General features: G+C 36.6%; 2 protein-coding genes across 3 annotated transcripts; one reads left to right on the forward strand and one right to left on the reverse strand.

The window, feature by feature from the left end:
• The first annotated feature begins 541 nt into the window (after window positions 1-541).
• Window positions 542-5,949, forward strand: nfyba (nuclear transcription factor Y, beta a). The gene is made up of 7 exons (XM_007233592.4): window positions 542-692; window positions 2,765-2,858; window positions 3,569-3,702; window positions 3,808-4,005; window positions 4,102-4,177; window positions 4,313-4,392; window positions 5,406-5,949. Exons 2-7 carry the CDS (start codon window positions 2,765-2,767, stop codon window positions 5,436-5,438), a joined length of 615 nt encoding a protein of 204 aa, XP_007233654.2. The 5' UTR covers window positions 542-692; the 3' UTR covers window positions 5,439-5,949.
• A 588-nt stretch (window positions 5,950-6,537) lies between these two features.
• hcfc2 (host cell factor C2) lies at window positions 6,538-19,268 on the reverse strand. Of its 2 annotated transcripts, XM_007233590.4 has the most exons (16): window positions 18,990-19,265; window positions 17,698-17,846; window positions 16,869-17,029; window positions 15,959-16,167; window positions 15,667-15,751; window positions 15,165-15,259; window positions 14,054-14,290; window positions 12,803-13,024; window positions 12,571-12,617; window positions 12,293-12,341; window positions 11,887-11,918; window positions 11,409-11,549; window positions 10,504-10,689; window positions 9,110-9,401; window positions 8,026-8,104; window positions 6,538-7,223 (listed from the first exon to the last, which is right to left on the reverse strand). In XM_007233590.4, exons 1-16 carry the CDS (start codon window positions 19,147-19,149, stop codon window positions 7,217-7,219), a joined length of 2,151 nt encoding a protein of 716 aa, XP_007233652.1. In that variant the 5' UTR covers window positions 19,150-19,265; the 3' UTR covers window positions 6,538-7,216. The 2 variants fall into 2 exon arrangements, with proteins under 2 accessions (XP_007233652.1, XP_022527547.2); XM_022671826.2 differs by lacking the exons at window positions 6,538-7,223; window positions 8,026-8,104 and adding an exon at window positions 10,093-10,198 and having other exon boundaries at window positions 9,299-9,401; window positions 18,990-19,268.
• Window positions 19,269-19,969: the final 701 nt, after the last annotated feature.

Consider the following 19,969-nt stretch of genomic DNA (forward strand, 5'->3'; position numbering starts at 1 on the left):
TTGCAGCTATAGGGCAGGAGTGTCCAAACTACGGCCCGCAGGCCATTTGCGGCCCGTTTCCTTTTTTGGAGCGGCCCGCGAGGTATTTTAGAAATAGAATGCAAGTTGGCCCGCTGTTAAGCAGGTTTTTATAATGTGAGATTCAAAGTTTGAACGCTAGGTGTCAGAAACGGGCCAAAGAGTCTAAAAGCGTAGAGGGTGCGCATTTCTAGCCCAGAAAAACGGGCCAAACAATCTAAAAGTTGCCGTAAGTAAAAAGTTTAATATTAAGAGACATCATGAAATTAAACATCAATTTGAAAAATCTTACTTTACACAACACTGTGAAAGATAAATATAGTAAGTCAAGTAAAATGGTGTGTAAATGAAATAATCAGGAATAAAGTATTATTTAAAGTGGTTTATTTCATTATTTGTTTTATTACAGAGTCTGTGGCCCGTGACTTCAAATATATTTCTCCTTCTGGCCCCCAACAAAAAAAGTTTGGACACCCCTGCTATAGGGTTTATTTGTTGGTCAGCTGTATTGTAAGCTTTGAATACATGATGCCCCGAGTTTTCCCACCTAGTGGGTGAAGGAGGCGGTGCAGTGCGGACCTGCAGCTTCGCGCTGGGACTGGTTCTTTCGCAGCCATTTTCTGTCCAACCACACGGCCGTTTGGAGAAGGTAACCAACCAGGGCTTCATTGCAGGTTTGTGTCTGGCTCCGGCCAATGATTGCTAACCGATTTCTCGTTAGCTCGAATGAAAATGTCCGTCTCCGACTGATTTTACACTTGCTGTCTCTCGGAATGAGCGATTGAAAGCAGGAAGTGTGGAGGAAAGATGGCTAATTGCGGAGAAGTTGGGATTGTGCTGCGGGAAAAGGCCCGCGCTGAATCCCCGAGCGGAGGAGTTTCTTTGTTGGACGTTGGGCTTAGCTTTAGCTTAGCAGCGGGTGGCTAAGCTAACTAACATGGCTAACATAGATAATAACGCTAGCTGATGTAAACCCTCTCTCAGCCAGAATGTCTCTCCTGCAGTGGGGAGGACGGAGCATAAAACCCGGTGTTAGCTTGGTGTGTGAGCGCGCTGCTGTAACGCTCCGGTATGTAACGTTAACGTAGCTAGCTAATAAGCTGTTGTTGTGTAGGTAGGTTGGCTAACGTTAGCTAAGCTAAGCTAGCTGTTCACTCGCTTACTATCTATGTATTTGTGTGTATCTGTGTATCTGTCTTAGCCTGGTTTGAATTAGCGAAAACGTTAGCTATTGTGCTAATTTAGCCTGACCCAGCTCAACACGGCGGGAACACAGCGGCTCAGACCAAAAAGATTAACTAACGTTATATCTGTGTTGGAAAATTGTATGCAGACTTAGTTAGCTAACTAGTTAATTAATCTATTTAACTAAGCTAGTTTGCTGTTTATTAATTTGGTTGATAAACGTGTCCCATTGTTTGTGATTGATATCTAACCTAACGTAAGCTAGCTAGGCTAAGCTAAGCTAACTAGCTAACGTTACCTGTGCGGTGATGAAATAGCTGGCTGTTTGATGTAAACAGTAACGTAATTTAGCTAGTTAGGTTAGGATTTACTGTTTACTCTAAATCTAGCTGCAAGTATTTTGTGATTTTGTCTGTGAAAACAATGTTATGTTTACGTGTTTATTTGTTTTTTAAGTATTTTAAATCTAATATTAACAGGCATATCTGTGAGGCGTACAAGTGAGTCATAAATAAATACAGCTCTGGAAAAAAACAAGAGACCACAGTTTCTGAATACGTTTATCTGGTTTTGCTATTTATAGGTTTATGTTTGAGTAAATTGAACATTGTTGTTTTATTCTATAAACTACGGAAACATTTCTCTCAAATTCCGAATACAAATATTGTCATTTAGATCATTTATTTGCAGAAAATAAGAAATGGCGGAAACCAAAAAAAGATGCCGATCTTCCAGACCTTAAATAATACAAAGAAAACAAGTTTTAGGAGTTCAGAAATCAATATTTGGTGTAATAACCCTGTTTTTAATCACAGTTTTTATGTTTCAATGTTCTCCACCACCAGTCTTGCACACTGCTTTTGGATAACTTTATGCCTTTACTCCTGGTGCAAAAATTCAAGCAGTTCAGTTTGGTTTGACGGCTTGTGATCATCCATCTTCCTCTTGATTATATTTCAGAGGTTTTCAATTTAGTAAACTCAAGGAAACTCATCATTTTCAAGTGATCTTTTATTTGTATGTCCAGAGCTGTATATATAACTAGCTAACCTATATGTGCAAGAATTTGTAGGTTAAATAAGTTTATATTCTTAATCCATTGCTATTGTAAACTTACTAAACAATGTTTTTTTTGTTCACTGCATTTGATCACTGTTATGTTTTGTATAAAACATCTGATTCAAATGGTTCAGTCTAGAAATTTATATTTAACATATATGTATTTACAGGAAATCCTTTCAAGCTTTCAAAAATTATATTCCTCCCAAAAAATGTATTCACTCTATATAGGGTATAAATGACTCACATTTCTGAGTGAAAATAAATATTGATTTTTCAGTTCAGTTTTCTGAGTTAGATGTGAAAATATTTAATTAAGTAGAAAGCTTTTTTTTAACAAATAAAAGTTATCATTTATTTTTTCCATTATTTTGTTTTTTTAATTTCTGCCCCTCACAGTTTGAATTTCAGGAAAAAATAGCTGTACTTTTTTTCTTATTTTTCCATTTGTGCCTCTTGTAACAAAAGTTCCACTGACCTCTGAGTATGTTTTTATTTTTAGATGGACGGAGACAGTACCACCACCGATACCTCTCAGTTGGGGATAACTGGAGAATATATGACCGGAGGCCACTATGTGCTTCAAGCTCAAGATGGTAAACAAAAACCTTTAATCATAATAGTAAATCTTATTAATTTCAGGGATGCAGATTATTGTGTTAAAATGGGGAAGGGGGGGGGGGGGTGGTGTAATTAAAGTTAAACAGTAATAAGCAATAAAACCATACAGTTGTGTCAGTGCATCCTTAGTATTTTCCATTGTTTGAGGCAGGGTTCCTGTGGGCCCTTAAAAAGTCTTAAATTAAATTCTGAGTAATTAAGGTCTGAAATTGTCTTTGCTGTAGGTATAAAATTTTCAGATGGTGCATTTAATTAACAGTTGCCTATCTTAACATGTTATCCAGGAAAACAACTAAGATTAACAGAAGGCTAGCTAAGATTAGCGGCTAGTTAGCTAGCATATTAACTTTAGTGGCAAGATAGCAAACATGCTATAACGCTAACAGGGATAAAACTAAGGTTAGTTAGCTAACATTAGTGGTGAGTTAGCTTACATACTAACTTTAGCTGAGTGTTTCTCTGCCAAAGTCCACGAGACACACTTCTCTGCAGATTTGAGTTGGGTGCCTCCGGAACCAGCATTCAGAAACACAGAAAGAACAGATGGTGTTTATGTACTGGTATGGTGACTGGTGGCGACAGTAAGCCCACAAATAACAAGCTGTAGTTTTAGCCTACTGGGATACATTCCAGACCAAATATGTGTGGGAGAAAAACAAACATTTTTTGTTTTGTCTCTTTCTAGATGATGGTGATGAAAGCCTTCACGACCATGAAGACGGCAATGGTTGCAAAGATAATCTCAGAGAGCAGGACATATATCTCCCCATTGCTAATGTAGCACGTATCATGAAGAACGCCATCCCACAGACAGGAAAGGTTTGTTTTATCTCCATTACTCACTTACTCAAAGATACAAATGCAGCTTCACAGATTAGCAGATTGGCATAATTTAAGAAATATTTTTTTCTGTTGTCCTTATAGATTGCAAAAGATGCCAAAGAATGTGTACAGGAATGCGTGAGTGAGTTCATTAGCTTCATCACATCAGAAGCCAGTGAGCGATGTCATCAGGAGAAACGGAAAACCATCAACGGGGAAGACATTCTGTTTGCCATGTCCACTCTCGGTTTTGACATGTATGTTGAGCCCCTGAAGCTCTACCTGCAGAAGTTCAGAGAGGTATGGATTTTGGACGTCTTGTACACACATAATGCATGTCTTGTGTGTACAGTGGAATGGAGTATTTAAATGTTAAATGTTGTGTGTTTTTTGTAGGCGATGAAAGGTGAGAAGGGTGTTGCCGTGGGAGTTTCAGAAGGCCTGGGAGAGGAACTTGCCGATGACAGTTTTTGTGAGTGAATACAAATTGTAAATACTACATAAACTAGTAGGGAATAGTTAAGTATACTTTGGAATCACATTCTTAGCATAATATTAACACTTTTTTTAGTGTAATGGTCTGACTGTTCAAATGTCTGTCTTGCAGCAAATCAGTTGTCTGGGGGCCTGATCTCACCTGATGGCCAGCAGCAGAATGTCATGGTGTACACCACCTCGTATCAACAGGTATGTATGTTTAAAAATGTTTGAAAATATTCCTAAAATACGTGAATCACAGGCAATTAACTTTTAAATGTTAACTGTACCAAAGGATCAGGAATCGGCGTTTACTCACTGACATTGGAATTAACAATTTAGTAATTTGCACATGAAACCCCTTCAAGCTGGATCAGTTTTATTGGATGACATCCAACAGTTTAATATGTAAGAGAATTGACTGGCTGATTTATGTGGGTTTAACTCTTGATTTGAACTTCATAGCCTGGTTATTTGCTGTTAAAATGGGATAAAAACGTGAGAATCTTGCTAAAGTCGAGTTGCTGTGGGGTCATCTCGATTGTTCAGTGTAAGGTGGTTAGGATTTGAAGCTTTAAGTCTGTTCTTCATGTCCTGGTGTTCAGATTAAATCAAACGTGTTAAATATTATTGTAAATCGGGAACGTTTGTGGACCTGGACATGGAAAAGACTCCCTCAAACATGGTCGTGTCCACATTCTGTGGTGGCTTGTCTCTTTCTTATTGGCTGTTTTTTATTTTTCTTTCTTTCAACAAATCACTGCACACACACAGATGTGGCCAAAAGGTGCTTCTGAAGTCAATGATCCAGAATGTCTTGATACTAATAATAATGCACTCCAAATATCTCCATATATCCAGGATTAAAGTAAAATAAATGAAACTGGACATATATAATCTGTCTCTAGTAGATTTATAATGAGAAATGAAACCGGTGTGAATTTCTCTTTTGCTAAAAACAGCAAAAAAGTAGTACCCTGATGTGATTTAGAGGTGGGTGATATGGCACAATGTTTCAGGGTATAATATCATCCACAATATTTAAAAATGTTGGTGATATATTATTACCCCTACTGTCAAGCAAAAGCAGTTAAACAGTTAATCAAATTTGATAACTCTTGGTTTGGTCAGTTGTGAACATTGAAATGCTTAAATTTCTAACTTTAACTTTAATCAGCAGAGCAACTTTAACCAAAATCTTTCTCTTTATGAACTTGTTTTAGCTCCCCGGTGTTCAGCAGATCCAGTTCTCCTGACCTGGTCCAGCTCTAGACTGTGCAGCCTCTGATCTATCCAAAGGATAAGATTGGTTCCTCGCCTTGAGAAGATTTACAGGCCGTTTTGGAAGATGACGAGACGATGGGTTATGAGAGCAGGAAAACGAGCGCCTGCTGACAGCCGAGCCTGAATTTGTACATTTTCTTAGTGATGTCTGTAATTCACAGTAGTCATTTGTTACCATTATAATATGTATTCATTTTAAACAGTCTGTGAGGTAATGTTCCTCTGTGTGAAGACTGCCACCAGTTTTTTGTGAATTGTTTTCTGTCCCTTTTATTTGTTAGGAGTTTTTAAAATTTGGGGAGGTGGGCTAGAGAGGGGAGCGGGAGGTGTGGGAGGGTGGAAGAATTGTGAACTTGTATACATACATGAAATAAAGGGATTTTCATTTAATTTCTATTTGAAACAAGATTAACTTAATGTCAATTGTCATTTCATGTTGATTCTTAAAATAAACACGGAGACGTGAAAGCCTGAATGACCATATCACAAGATGTTTAAATGCTGTTTTTTTTTTTATTTGTTCAATTAATTAATTAATTAATTAATGATGTTCAATGTACAAATGCAGTTATTGCTGTTATACATATTAAATTAGTAATGCTCATAGCTTTCTAATATGTTGAAATATGGATGACCCAAATCCAGCCTATTGAAATGTTCATAAATACTGTTGGAATAACAACCAGGGTTCATATGGTCATGAAAAACCTGAAAAAGTCTTGGAATTTTAAAATAGAAATCTTCAGGCCTGGATAAGTTTTGGAAAAATAAAAATAGGCAGAAAGTTTTTGAAACATAATGAAAATTTGACCTACAAATCTGTGTTTCTGTTTATTGTTGGCGAAAATCTATTTTAAGCTAACAAGTACTACCAATCAGTTAATTCAGTAATTTAGCCCTGAGCGATGGAGCTCTCATGATCTAATACACACTTTATTATTAAAAATTGTGTCTGGTTCATTTTTAATCAAGTTCAATTATAGTTTTAGTTTATTTTTGGTTTGTTGTCCATGTCTGCACTGTTTAAAAATCATATTTTGTAAATTTGCCCTGAAGTCATGGAAAGTCATGAAAAAATCTTGGAAATTTATTGGTTAAAAAATATATGAACCCTGGACAACACAGGACACACATTGGCTCAAGTGTCCAAATTTCTAAAATCATGTGTTTCTGTTAATCAACTAAACATCAAAAAGGCAGTGCATGTGTTTGGAAAGGTATACTGTCACTTGAGGGTTTTCATTTTGAGTTTGTGACTGCACTAAACTAAAAGTCTAAATTCTAAATTACACTTTAAGTACTAAGCCATTAAGCATGTGTGGCAATGTATTTCACTTATTGTTAACATGCCCTTAACAATATAGCTGTGAAAACATCTCACACCCTCACACAAATTCACTATAGAGGACTAAATAGCTGTAGTTCACAGTAAGGCACTTTAAGGGTGATTTATATTCATTGCTACAAGAAGGTGGTGAATGAGGTTGAGAACAGTGTTAATGACTCCCTTTCCTATTTTAATTAGCAAGAAAAGGGGGGGGGCACTTATTAAAATTGCATAATGCTATGTACAATAAAACTCAATAAAAAAAATAAGTTAGAGAAACTACATATACAGCAGTTACAATTAAAGGAAACACGTTAAGTATAAAATGTATTGCTTGTATGATAGCTTAAAAAAATAAGATGCTGCGACTCCAAATATGAACATCTTCATCACAGCTGATTGAGAAAAGCTCCTCTGCATCTTTTACAAGCTGAAAGAAAGAAAGAAACAGAACACAAATTAGCTTCAGAATCCCTGTATGCCATTGGCTACGTTCACATTATAATCCACATTGCTCAAATCAGATTTTTTGCTCAGATCAGATTTGGCTATCTTGACGGTTCACATTCACAAATGTAAGTGATCTGTATCTGTGTGTAATGTGAATGAATCTGTCCCTGAAACGCCGCCTCACATGCTGCACACTGATACGTGTATAAACGTCTCCTTCTTCACCAACAACAACAAAAACGCTCAAATTAGAGAGACGAGAGACTCGTAGCTTTATAAAGGGAAATGGATGAGTTTGTTAGCAGCTCATATGTGGAGCATCTTTTGCTGGAGTGGAGAAACAGTAAACAGCTGGTCTGAAGTTCATGCTCAGGTCGAGGAGGAGAAAAAAGGCCAGGTGGTTTGCTTTTGCTGTTTTTGCAGCTATAGCTGCACAGCTGCACCAAGAGATGTATGGGTACGAGAAAGAAGCACGTAGCGCTAATGCTAATGCGTAAAAGCAAGAAAAAAAAAGATTAATTCCGATTTGAGCGTTCACATTCATGTCGCATGTCCATGGATCGGATACATATCTGATTTAAGACCACATATGAAAGTGACTCAAATCGGATTTTATTGCACAGTGTAACTCAGATCAGATTTTTTCCATGAAAAAATCTGATCTGAGTTACACTGTGCAAAAAAATCTGATTTGAGTCACTTCAGCCTGGTAATGTGAACATAGCCTGAACATAGTCAGAAACTCTATTAATTACAGCCACATTTGAGCAAAGACAGTTTACCTATTAGTGACGCCAGCCTCGATACTTGTAGAACTGAAGTCTGATTGAGATGTTGAGGACTTCACTGGTTTACTTATATCTGTAAAGCAAAAAAAACCCTACAGTTATCTCTAAAATAAGTCAATATTATTATGCTCTTCTGTTTCCATCATAAAAGCATTGTGACATACAATTTCATTAGCTATTGTGTTTACATAATCAGATTTCTGCAGTTAAATAAATCTGATTATTCAACTGCTCATGTAAACAGATTTCTTAGATTGAATAGAATGAATCTGATAATTGGACTTTAGTTCAGTAAACAGATTTTTTAGCACATGTATACAGTTACTCTGATTCCTTTCCATTTTCTAAGTCTGTTGCTGGATGCATCCAGGAACTGATAGAACAGATGATTGCCTCTGTATTTGCAGCAGTTTATAGAAACCTGTCAGATAGGTCAGATTTACACTTGAAATATACCGCTCTGAAAAATATATGAGACCACTTAAGCTAAAGAGAACTTTAAAATCAAGTGTCCTTGATTTTACCAAATTAAAAACCTCTGAATATAATCAAGAGGAAGATCAAACTAAGCTGAATTGCTTGATTTTTTGCACCAGGAGTTAAGAGCATAAAGTTATCCAAAAGCAGTGTGTAAGACTGGTGGAGGAGAACATGATGCCAAGATGCATGAAAACTGTGATTAAAAATCAGGGTTATTCCACCAAATATTGATTTTTGAACTCTTAAAACTTTATGAACTTTACATGAACTTGTTTTCTTTGCATTATTTGAGGTCTAAAATCCTTTTTGTTATTTCAGCCATTTCTCATTTGGGAGAATGGAATTTGGGAGAAATGTTGTCCGTAGTTTATAGAATAAAACAATGTTCATTTTACTTATTTAAACCCTGAGTTCCCCCCCTTATTTGATTACCCATAGTTATTGATTATTGAACTATTGTGTGCATGTAAATCCACTAATTATAAAAAAATAACAGTCTGTAAAACAGTTTTCTTAGTCACCAAGCAAAAAAAAAAATCAAGAAAAAAAAATACATCAAACAGTAACTCCAGATACAGACTCTCACTCCCACACGCACCTTGTAACCAGCGGATCTGCGTTGCCGGGCCGTAGCCCTGCTCGTTCTTGGCAGCGATGCGGAAGACGACCGCAGGCCGAGCCGTGCAGTCGATGTGAGCGTTGGCTAGATGTGCTGCACTGACGATACAGGAGGTCTTGATGCCGCGGTAAATACGAATAAAGGTCAGCTCTTCTGGCTTCTCTACACCCCCGCCCCGACACTTCCTCACCGCCAGATACATGGAATACTCCTGAATCTTGCCTGAGGGAGAAGTTGGTGATTCCCAGGTGATGTGTACCGAGTCAGAAGCCTAAAAAACAAATAACTTCAGACGATATCTTATAGAAAGATCAAAATCAAAAATCCGAAAGAACATCAAGTATATAATTAGATTAAGTATATGTGGTTTGCTTATGAAAGTAATTAAAATATATAGCTTTTTAATTAGGGCTGTCAACTTAAAGGCGTTTACACACAATTAATTTGGAACCAGTAACACTGTTTTCAGTAAGGTTATTAATTAATTAGGCCACACCCTTGTAAAAGAAAAGTGCATTAAAGTATACTGTTTAAAAGTATACATAACATGGACAAATACAAACGTTATCATAAATATTAATACATACTGAATTTACTATTTTGGAACTAATGGCAACTTATACTTGTAGTATATTTCAATTGCAATTAAGCTATATTTTAATACACCATAAAAGCATTAGTATTAGTCTTTTAAACATTATTTTTAATAATGTAAATGTACTATTAAATAAATGTACTATTTTGCATATTGATGCACATATTGTGTACACCTTACTGACAATGAAAAAAAAACACTAAAATGCATTTTAAGTATATTTAATATGTATTTTTATAAAGCATATTAAATAGAAAATTTACTTTTAGTATTCTTCACCTAATTCAACATACTTTTGGTGCTCTTAAGTATACCTCCTTTTTTACAAGGCTAAAGTTTGACTCCAACTTCCGCTATAACTGCTTACTATATTTTCTTGAGACAGACAGCTCTGTCCAATCAGAGGAGACGATGTGCTTGCGTGGTTTATTGATTTGCATTTTGGTGCGTTTAGGTTCATGCCTGTGAGAATCCTAACCAAACAGAGGGAAAAACAATCCAAACAGACTCATCAACTGATCCAAATCATAGAAACCAACTAGAGGTGTGAAAACGCCCTTTTACACTCAGCAAATTAATTCTAATTCAGAAATCCTTACAACCAAGCTGACATTTTTATAATAAGTAAAAAAAAGTTACCTCTATTCAATTTATAATGCATTCTTTAGTGCAGTTTTTTGAGTTATTGTTCTGGATAACTAGGTTTAATCATTTAAAAACATTCAATGATCAAATGAATGTATTTTCCTGTATATAAGAGAACTAAAAGGTGGTGTACCTTGGTGATTTTCACAGCAGAGGGCGCTCCAGGGAAACCAGGCTGGCAGGTTTTAAATTCACTAACTGGACTGAAGTCTCCCTGACCTCGGCTGTTCAGACCCGCCACCCTAAAGCGGTAGCAAATTCCTGAAGCTAGCTCCTGCTTCTCCCGCTCTTTAAAACTGTGAGGCCCAGGCATCTTCCACTACAGCCAGAGACAGAGAGCAGAGATCAAAGTGTTATAAAAGTAGCACCATAATAGCTTTACATTCCTGAAAATAATATAATATAAGACTCAGCGTTTTATGTAATGCTGATAATGGTACACTAGCATCAAATGCATGCATATGTACAGTACTGTGCAAATGTTTTAGGCACCTGTGGGAATTTTAAGTAAAGGAAAAGCTTTCTATCTGCTATCTGTGTTTTAAGTGTTTATTAGCTCAGTAAAACATATTAAAGCATTACAATAAATACAAACAGCAATTTTACAAAAAGCAGAGTTTTTACAGCTTTAACATCTCCTAATCTCTCCTTTAAATCTGAATTTAATAAAGTTATTTTTAGTTCTCATCATACTAATCAACACCTGGTTTGGTAAATTGGTAAATTTGGTAAATCAGGTGAGCTGCTGATGGAATTGAACATATCGTTATACACATGCTGGCTGAGGAGCATCCAGGAGAAATCTGGAATCTCTACACTTTGTTCTTCAGCTTGACTCACAGGATATAACATACTTAGTAAAAATGAGAAAATCTTGTTACTTTTTACTGTATTGAGGTTTATTTGCATTTGTTTAAATCATATGTTTTCAAGCAAAATCACTCGTATTGCTGAGATAAATGGATTAGTGTAATTTGCTTAGGTGCCTAAAACTTTAGCACAGTACTCTATATCAGAGCATACGTGAACCAGTCTAACCTCGCCATCGCTGGAGATTCGTCTGGAGAGAGAAGGAGTGATCCCATCTCCATCAGATGGTAGGTAGTATTGCGTCACTTCTGAAAAAAGTGTTTTAAATATGCCCACATCATGCCAGGCAGATTCCTCAAAACTCTCAACCTGCAATGCAAACGACAGTCTGTCAGTCTGTGTAATTAAAGAATTACAACTAGGGTTAATATCAAAACTTAAATACTTTTAGAACACCTAATAATTATTTCGAATAATGTATAAAAAAAATCTGTCATCTAATAGAAAATTTAAAATAGATGTAGACATTGGCACGCTCCAAATTCTAGACTGGTAATGAACTAGTTCACTAAATTAATAAACATTTTCATGTACCAGCATTAATGTTTTTTGCTCTGCTTCCAGTGCCTCACACACATTTATGGTATTGTATTCATTTCTGCACACACAGCAATAGACCACTAAAGTTGTAGTAGAAAAAAATCACCTGTTGAGAAGGGATGGGTAGATTGTCTTGTTCTGTGGATTGAAAAAATTACATTAAAAGCAGCATAAGTGTCAATGTGTATCATCACCTCAATATCTCTTTCAAAATCTCTCTCTTATACTTTCTGACGTGGCAGTAAATCAGCTTGGAAGTATCTGTGCACTCTAATCTTTTCAAATTAGGGATATATTTTAATTCCAATATAATATTACTAAAGCTTATTCACACAAATTAAATTGCCCCAGACAGGCTGAATGTTGCACAACCACATAATAGCTTATTTATTAAATAATATTTAAATAACATTAAATAAATCTATTTTGTTTTGTCCATGATTTAGCTAGGATGTATGTCCTATGACTAATTAGTTTATACATTTATTGAAAAAGAGAAAAGCGTGTCTTACTAGGATTGATGTTTCCTTTGTTTCGTTCCTTTTCTGACACAGGCTTCTCCTGCAGGGTTACAGAAGCTTTCTCAGAAATATGCATTTTTATTGTAGACACTACAGGCGATTAGAACTCAAAGCACTCGTTCATAACATAAATTAATTACACAAGAGAACAATCACAAATTAAATAAAAATTCAAAAGGGTCCTTATTTATTTATGTTTTAGGATTTGGGGTATTTCACACTATCATTATTGTTTTAATAAATCATTCAACTTAATGTGAAGCACTTACCTGCAATGATATGCTCTCCTTTCCACCACATCCATCTATGTCTCGAGCTGAAAGTAAAGACATATTTCTGTTAGCTGAGTATTGTATAATCAGCCTGTAGTCAGCTGTTAACAAACATATTTCATCATATTTAATCCTGCTCATCATAACTTTGATCATAAAGCTGACTGTTGCAGAGATGTTATAGTCTTTATAATCTTCTAATGAGCAGTTCATTAACATTCATACATACTTGTCTGGACAGATAGAGACGGATGCTGCTCCACAGCATCACCGGCTGATGAAGCTGGCAGGGCAGGTGAACTGCAGGTACTGGTGGGAGGGGCTAGAGATGGAGTGACAGGCTGTAACTGTAGTAAGTAGCACTCAGCTGTAGGTATGGGGCGCCAAGCTACATGCAGCATACTGATAGTGGACTTGACCAGGAACACTGCAGATGGGGTGGATGGTTTTTCTGTAAAGAAGAAGAGCCAAGTCAATTATATATATATATAAAATATATGTAAAAAAATATTTACTACCACGGTCAATGGAAAAAGTAGGGGTGGGAATTTATTGCAATTTAGAGGTCTGCAATGTGATTTTAAAATGATTTTGATGGATCTTGATGCATCTTTTCCTCTCATTGCATGACTACTTGGTACTTTTAAAGTAAAATATCTGTAATGATCCATAATCAATCCTGCTATTTAGTGGGCTATTTAACACTATTTCTATTTATCTAAAATAAACGTTTTCTTGTAAAATACTTTGTAAAATACAGTAGGTCTCTCTAAGTTGTATATGATGATGCTGCATATAAAACTCTTCCTCAACCTCCATTGTCTGCAGTAGCTATTAAAAGAAAATACTCAGAAAAACAAGCCTATCAGTAAAAGCACTCATGTCTACGTCAACCTGTGAATTAGTATTTTTTAGAACATTTCTGTTTACACTAGTTTAAAGTAAAAATCCACTTCAGGATTTGTTCCAACCGCCTGGGTGGCTCTGCCACGACTTTCTGGACCTGGGCTACCCATCTCTGTGTGTTCACATTTGTTTAAATAGAATCTCCGGTTGATTTTGTGTTTTACAGACACTCTTCAGACTAGATCAGTGGCTGAACTGCACTTAGCAGGGCATTATTACACATGTTGTAAAGTAACATACAACATTGCAAAGACTGTGATTAGTGTAAAAATGTCTTTATTTTAAAATGTTTCTAACTCTTGTCCATTTCACTGCCTTGTAGTGCTGTTGTAGCCAATCAGAGGCGATATGTTTGCATGTATGAATATTCATGAGCAGAAGCCTAAATCCTGTCGTTTCTCCCCTCCACTCCTTCTCCTCCCTCCTCAACAGTTTGAAGGAAAATGAAGTAAAGCAAAGTAGCAAATGGTTCGATAGGTTACCTTGCTTAATTAGTGTTCATACTAACCAGACATTAAATCAGCACAGAATTAAATTATAGCACAGACATACTCTTCAGATTCTGAAATTTCACCTGTTTCCAGATACCACAGGTCTTTGCAGCAGACTTGATAGCTCCAGCTCTTCCTGTAGCCGTCCCGCCCGCTCCAGATATACAGCCGTGTGCCGATGGTTGCAGCACAGTGACCGGCGCGAGCTTTCGGCCAGTTTCTACTGCCCTCCTCTTCTCCGTCTGACTGCACAGCGGTGCCCGAGTGCTGCTGCTGCTGCTGTCGTCTCTCAGGATTCAGATTACGCCACGCCATTTTATCTTAAATGAGGTGAGAAAATATAACACATTTAAATATTTAAGTAATAAAAATATTTTTTTATCCCACTTTCGGCCTCACCGAAGTTCTGATAATGAGTAATTAATAATGTTTCGGGTTGAGTAATGTTTGTTTATTGGAGTCTTGGCTAGTTATTCACTTTTCTAGGTGAGAATAAAGTCAATTCTATAACCTAAGTGTGTCGGAGCATAAGCCTGAAATGATAATTTCTTGATAAAAAGCTCGATAAAGCAACTAAATAACATGAACATTATTAGACTAGTACATCCCCATCAACGGTTATGTATTAATAATTATCTTTATGTTTATGGTGTAAATGGGTCAGAGATGCCATTCTCCCCAATATAAATAACAGGGTTCATACATGTTTTAACCAATACATTTCCACAACTTTCTCATGGCTTTTCCATGTTTTCACGGCCATATGATCTTTAAATTAAAGTAGACATGAACAATAAAACCAAAAAACTCCATTGAGCAGGGCTACATTACTGAATTAACTCTTGAGTACAGTTGATAAACGGAAACACACATTTGTAGACAGCAAATTTCCATGACTTGGAAATTACCATAACTCACTGGGTATTTTTCTTTTTCCAAAACTTATCCAGGCCTAGATATTGCAATTTTCAAATTCCATGACTTTTCCAGGTTTTTCATGATCGTATGAACCCTGGAATAAATGCACCATTAAAATGATGGTCCTCATATCAATATTTTAGCTCACTTTATACATTTGTCCACTTCACACTACTTTTTTAAAATGCTGTAATGTGAATTCCCCTTATCTTATGCCAACATTGATAACTACATACTTTTTTATATATCATTAGAAGAATTGTTTTAGGTACACACCCAGGTTCAGCACGGACAACGAGTTCGTACACATCCACTCTACTCCTGAAGTCTCGCTCTCCTCAGCAGGAACCCAGCCACCAAACACATACATCCTACACACAGAAAAAACAACCTGTTCAGTGATATACAGCTCTGGAGAAAATTAGGAGATCACTTCAGTTTCTGAATCAATTTCTCTGATTTTGCTATTTATAGGTTTATGTTTAAATAAAATGAACATTCTTGTTTTATTCTATAAACCTTCAGACCTGAAAACAAGTTCATATTCATAAAGTTTTAATAGTTCAGAAATTAATATTTGGTGGAATAACCCTAGTTTTTAATCACAGTTTTCATGCATCATGTTCTCCTCCACCAGTCTTACACACTGCTTTTGGATAACTTTTACCATTTACAATGTATTAAATCATAAAAATAAAAACCCAAGTATGCACTATTAAATAAATATTTCCCTAAACATCATTGCATGCAGTGAGAAAAGAGAATAGGTTTTCATTACTGGTTTCCAATCACATTTGCAGAGTGCAGGCTCCTGGGTAGTGGACATGGTCCTGTAGCTTGAGGTATCGACCAGGTCATGGTTTCTGAAATACAATTTTATTAAAGACTTATTAAGTTATATAATGAGCTAGACTGGAGACATACCTAACTGGTTCAGCTTGTATATTAATACTATATACAAGTACTTTGGTTCACACTGTTGTTAAGAAATTCTTCCTGCACATGCAGAATCTCACATTGAAGCTAAAACATCTAAAAACTAATAACTTCTCAAATCTACAAATGCTTACCAATATCCAGCTGCCACAGATCTGAGAGTCTTTTCCCACACATGCCACCAAAAATGTAAAGCTTTGGAGAGCCCCCACCCTTTCCCCCATACGCCACACATGTGTGGGACTCCCTGGCAGAGGGACCCCTGCCTCTTGTTTCAGGGACACTCCAGCCTTTCACTCCTGACTGTGCCTGCAGTTCCAGCTCATAAAAATCATCTAGGTACCTGCAGAGTGCCAAAAACAAATAAGAATGTGTCCTAATCACTCAGACCAAATATAATGACTGCAGATTCTACAAATAACCTTAAATGCACAAGTCTGGCAGCAAGAGCTTAGATCAGGCCCAAAATATCCAGCCCGACCCGGCCCGAGCCCGAGCCACCCCATAAACTCCACATTTTGAGCCCGAATTAAACACGACCTTTTTTTTAAGTAAGTAGAGCGTTAAAACTAAGCTTTTAAAACACATTTTTAGGATGTTTGAATGAGCTAAATCTGTTCAGAATTATGTTAATTAACATTGCAACACTGAAGAAGTATAGACCTATAATTTAAGATTTTTTTTTTAATAAGAACTGATCTCCAAAAGATTAAAACCTGAACAATGCGAACAATGATCCACAGACCTAATCGTCAGTAAATTAGGCTACAAGAATGATGTCAGAATGACTTTCCTCTAATCTAATATAATTTAACATGGTTTAAGAATAAAAAAATAATTTCTAAACAAACTTTTTTTTTTATTGAGCTTAAAACCAATGTGCAAAAACACACAAAACAAACAGTAATAAGGCTGCACAGAACTGCACTGCGCTGTAAGTTAAGTGCGTAATACGGACAAGTGGAGTGTGCACTGAGAGTTCGGGTCCGGCTCGGGCAGAGAATCTAAGCTCTACTGACAGCAAGTACGCAACTGCATGCTCACCGGGGAACATTGCCATTCGGGTCCTCACTGTCGTTGGCCAGTCCACCAAATAAGTAGCACTTGTTACCATGAAGAGTAAAGCTGTGTCCGAGGCGAGGACAGGGGGGCGGGGCATTCCTTGGCGAGCGGGGCTTCAGCTTCTTCCACAGCCAACGACTGGCCTGAAAAATCAAATAGCAAAAAAGTTCAGGACAAGAACATTTGACATTGTTAAACATTTAGATAAATTACAAGGTTGAACGTAATACCTGTACCTGCTAAAGAATGACATCAACAATGTTAAAATGTGGAAGTGGGGACTGACCTGTTTTTAGGTTTGAGCATCACCCCAAAAAAATATACTTTTTTTGGTCTTAAACATTTGATTAGTGTGCTGTATGAGGGCTGCAATGATTCAATAACATAATGTTAACCATAATGTTTATTATAATAAAACTATAATCTGCAACATACTACACAAAATAGTCCAAACTGCGTTTCTTTCTTTGGTTGCACACTGTTAAATTTCATAATAAAAGTCCAGGTAAGAGCTATCACCAGTACACTTTTTGTGATAAACAATGTATGTTAATTAATATTCTGCAACTAAATGCTGGGGCAATGGCTGCTGTTTTTAGGGTTATATATTTACACATTCGCTTAACTTGAAAGATTGGTGGCACTTTAAATTTTATTATTTAATTTAATAATTTCATTGTTTGTAATTTTTTATTGCCTCTATCTATCTTTATGGAATCTATCAAGCCTAATTAAAGTTCATCATTATTGTACATGTGTTTTTGAGAACATTGCATTAGTGTAGGGACTGAAGAAACATCAGGGTTCTCACCTGCAGCTCATACAGACTGCTAGTGTATTTGCCAAACTCCACCATTCCTCCAAACACCAGGATCCGTGTGCCCTCGCAGACGAAACCATGAGCAGCACAGCCGGGGGGAATATCCCCTCTAACCGCAGGCAGAAACCACTGCTTGGAAACTTAAAGAGAAAGAATTAAAGTCTGTTAAAAAACATAAAGATACAGATATATATTTTTTTCTCTAGGTAGAGAATAAATAGTACCACTGTCCAGGATTCATCCACGCAAACATATGGCTTTTGATTGGCTAACAGCACTGCGACACCAGCGAGTCAGACAACAGTTAGAAACATTTTAAAATAAAGACATTTTTGCACTAATAACAGTCTTTGCAGTGTTATATGTTACTTTACCACATGTGTAATAATGCTCTGCTAAGTGCAGTTCAGCCACTGACCGAGTCTTAGAGTCTATGTAAAATACAAAATTCACCGGAGATCCTATGTAAACCTATGTAAACACACAGAGGTGGGTAGTCCAGGTCCAGAAAGTAAAAATCCACCCAGGCAGTTTAAACAAAACCCTGGGGTGGATTTAACATAACATTAGTGTAAACAGTACTGTTCCAAACGAACACCTACCTCTCAATTGTACTTCACTGGTGGTGTTCTATAGACATATCCTAACCATCATTTATTTCTGAATTACTGAGAAAAGCATAGGCTATAACATTCAATTAAAAATATTCTAGCTACAAAAAGCGAGTTAATAATAATGAAGTGCACTGCTGAACCCACTTTGACCGGTGTCCTGTCAAATTGTGCTACCTTGTCAAACCGCGCTACCCTAGTAGTATTTATTTTGTTTTTAAAAAGTTAAAAAAAAAAAAAAAAAAGCATCATGTTAGAAACCAAATTAGAAAATACTCCCAGCAGAAGCCTAAGTAGGATATGTGGATAGACTAAGTCACTGTATCAGGTAAGGTTAAACAGTTATGGTCATTTAAGTTAACATAAGTGATTAGAAATCGTATTTTTTATAGTATTCTAGTTTATTACAATTTTTGAACTTTCTATTGCTATTTTTAACTGTTCTTAACCATTTTAAACATTCAAGCAGGTTGTTTATTGTTCCCAATGAAAACTCAAGGAATTATCATGAAAACATACAAAATATGTTGGTCGGCGCATGCGCAGTGCCGTAAAGAAGCACATATCGAGGGGTAGCACAACTCGACAGAACACCCCGGCCTCACTTTTACTAGTTAACCTAGTTAACTAACTAGCTGTACACTGAATAAACAGCAGTACCGCCGCTCCCACCTGTGTTATAAACATGCAGCTCCTCCGCTATTCCTTCATTTCCACCCCCGAACACCACGATCAGCTCCCGGATAGCCGCCGCCCGGTGCCCGTGCCTGGCCCGAGGGATGGGACCGGTAAAAGACTGGACCCGCCTCCACACCGGACCATCAACCACCATTATAACCGGCGTCCAGTTTATTAAAAATAGTAATAACTCAAATACAAAACACACAGGACGCTCTCTAGCTGTGTTGAATGTCCCGGAGTCTTGTTTCTGATTGGTCAGTCCACAACCGTTGCTAAGGGAGGTTGGGGTCTATCCAATTCATAGTTTGATGTTCCCTATTTACTTTACTTTTCTACATACAGTCCCTAGATAATAGGACCCTTTTTTAGCTAATATACACCTGAGATGATCAGTCATGTTGTATCAATGTGTTGTACTTTACCATGTGTAAATAACAATTTATAGGTAAAAAGAAGAAAAAGAAGAAATTAAGTAAATTATAACTAGGGCAAGTATGGAGGGCACTTGATCTCTGAGCTGAAACTCACCCATGTGTTGCTCTCCTGTTGGCAACTTATGATGGGCTTTTTTCCTTTACTGCCACCATCTGGCGGGTTGTGATAAACACCCTTCTACTAAGTGCGTCTCAAAAAATAAAAAAAAATATCAAGGAAAAGTTACTTTATTTCAGTAATTCAGTTCAAAATGTGAAACTCGTAGAATATTATATAGATGTATTACATACAGAGTGATCTATTTTAGGTGTGTCTTTCTTTTATTGTTGATGATTGGTTCACAGCCAATGAAAAACAAGAATCAGTGTCTTTAAAAATTGTAATTTTATATAAGACCAATTAGTACTTTTGGCAGTGTGGGCAGTGTGCAAAAAATCCTGCTGGTAAATGAAACCCCCATCTCCATATTCCAATTTTTTTCTGAGATACTGATTTTTGGGTTTTTATTGGCTGTAAGCCAAAAATCATAAACAATA

This window comes from Astyanax mexicanus, chromosome 2 (genome assembly GCF_023375975.1).
Source record: "Astyanax mexicanus isolate ESR-SI-001 chromosome 2, AstMex3_surface, whole genome shotgun sequence".
Taxonomy (NCBI): Eukaryota; Metazoa; Chordata; class Actinopteri; order Characiformes; family Acestrorhamphidae; genus Astyanax; species Astyanax mexicanus.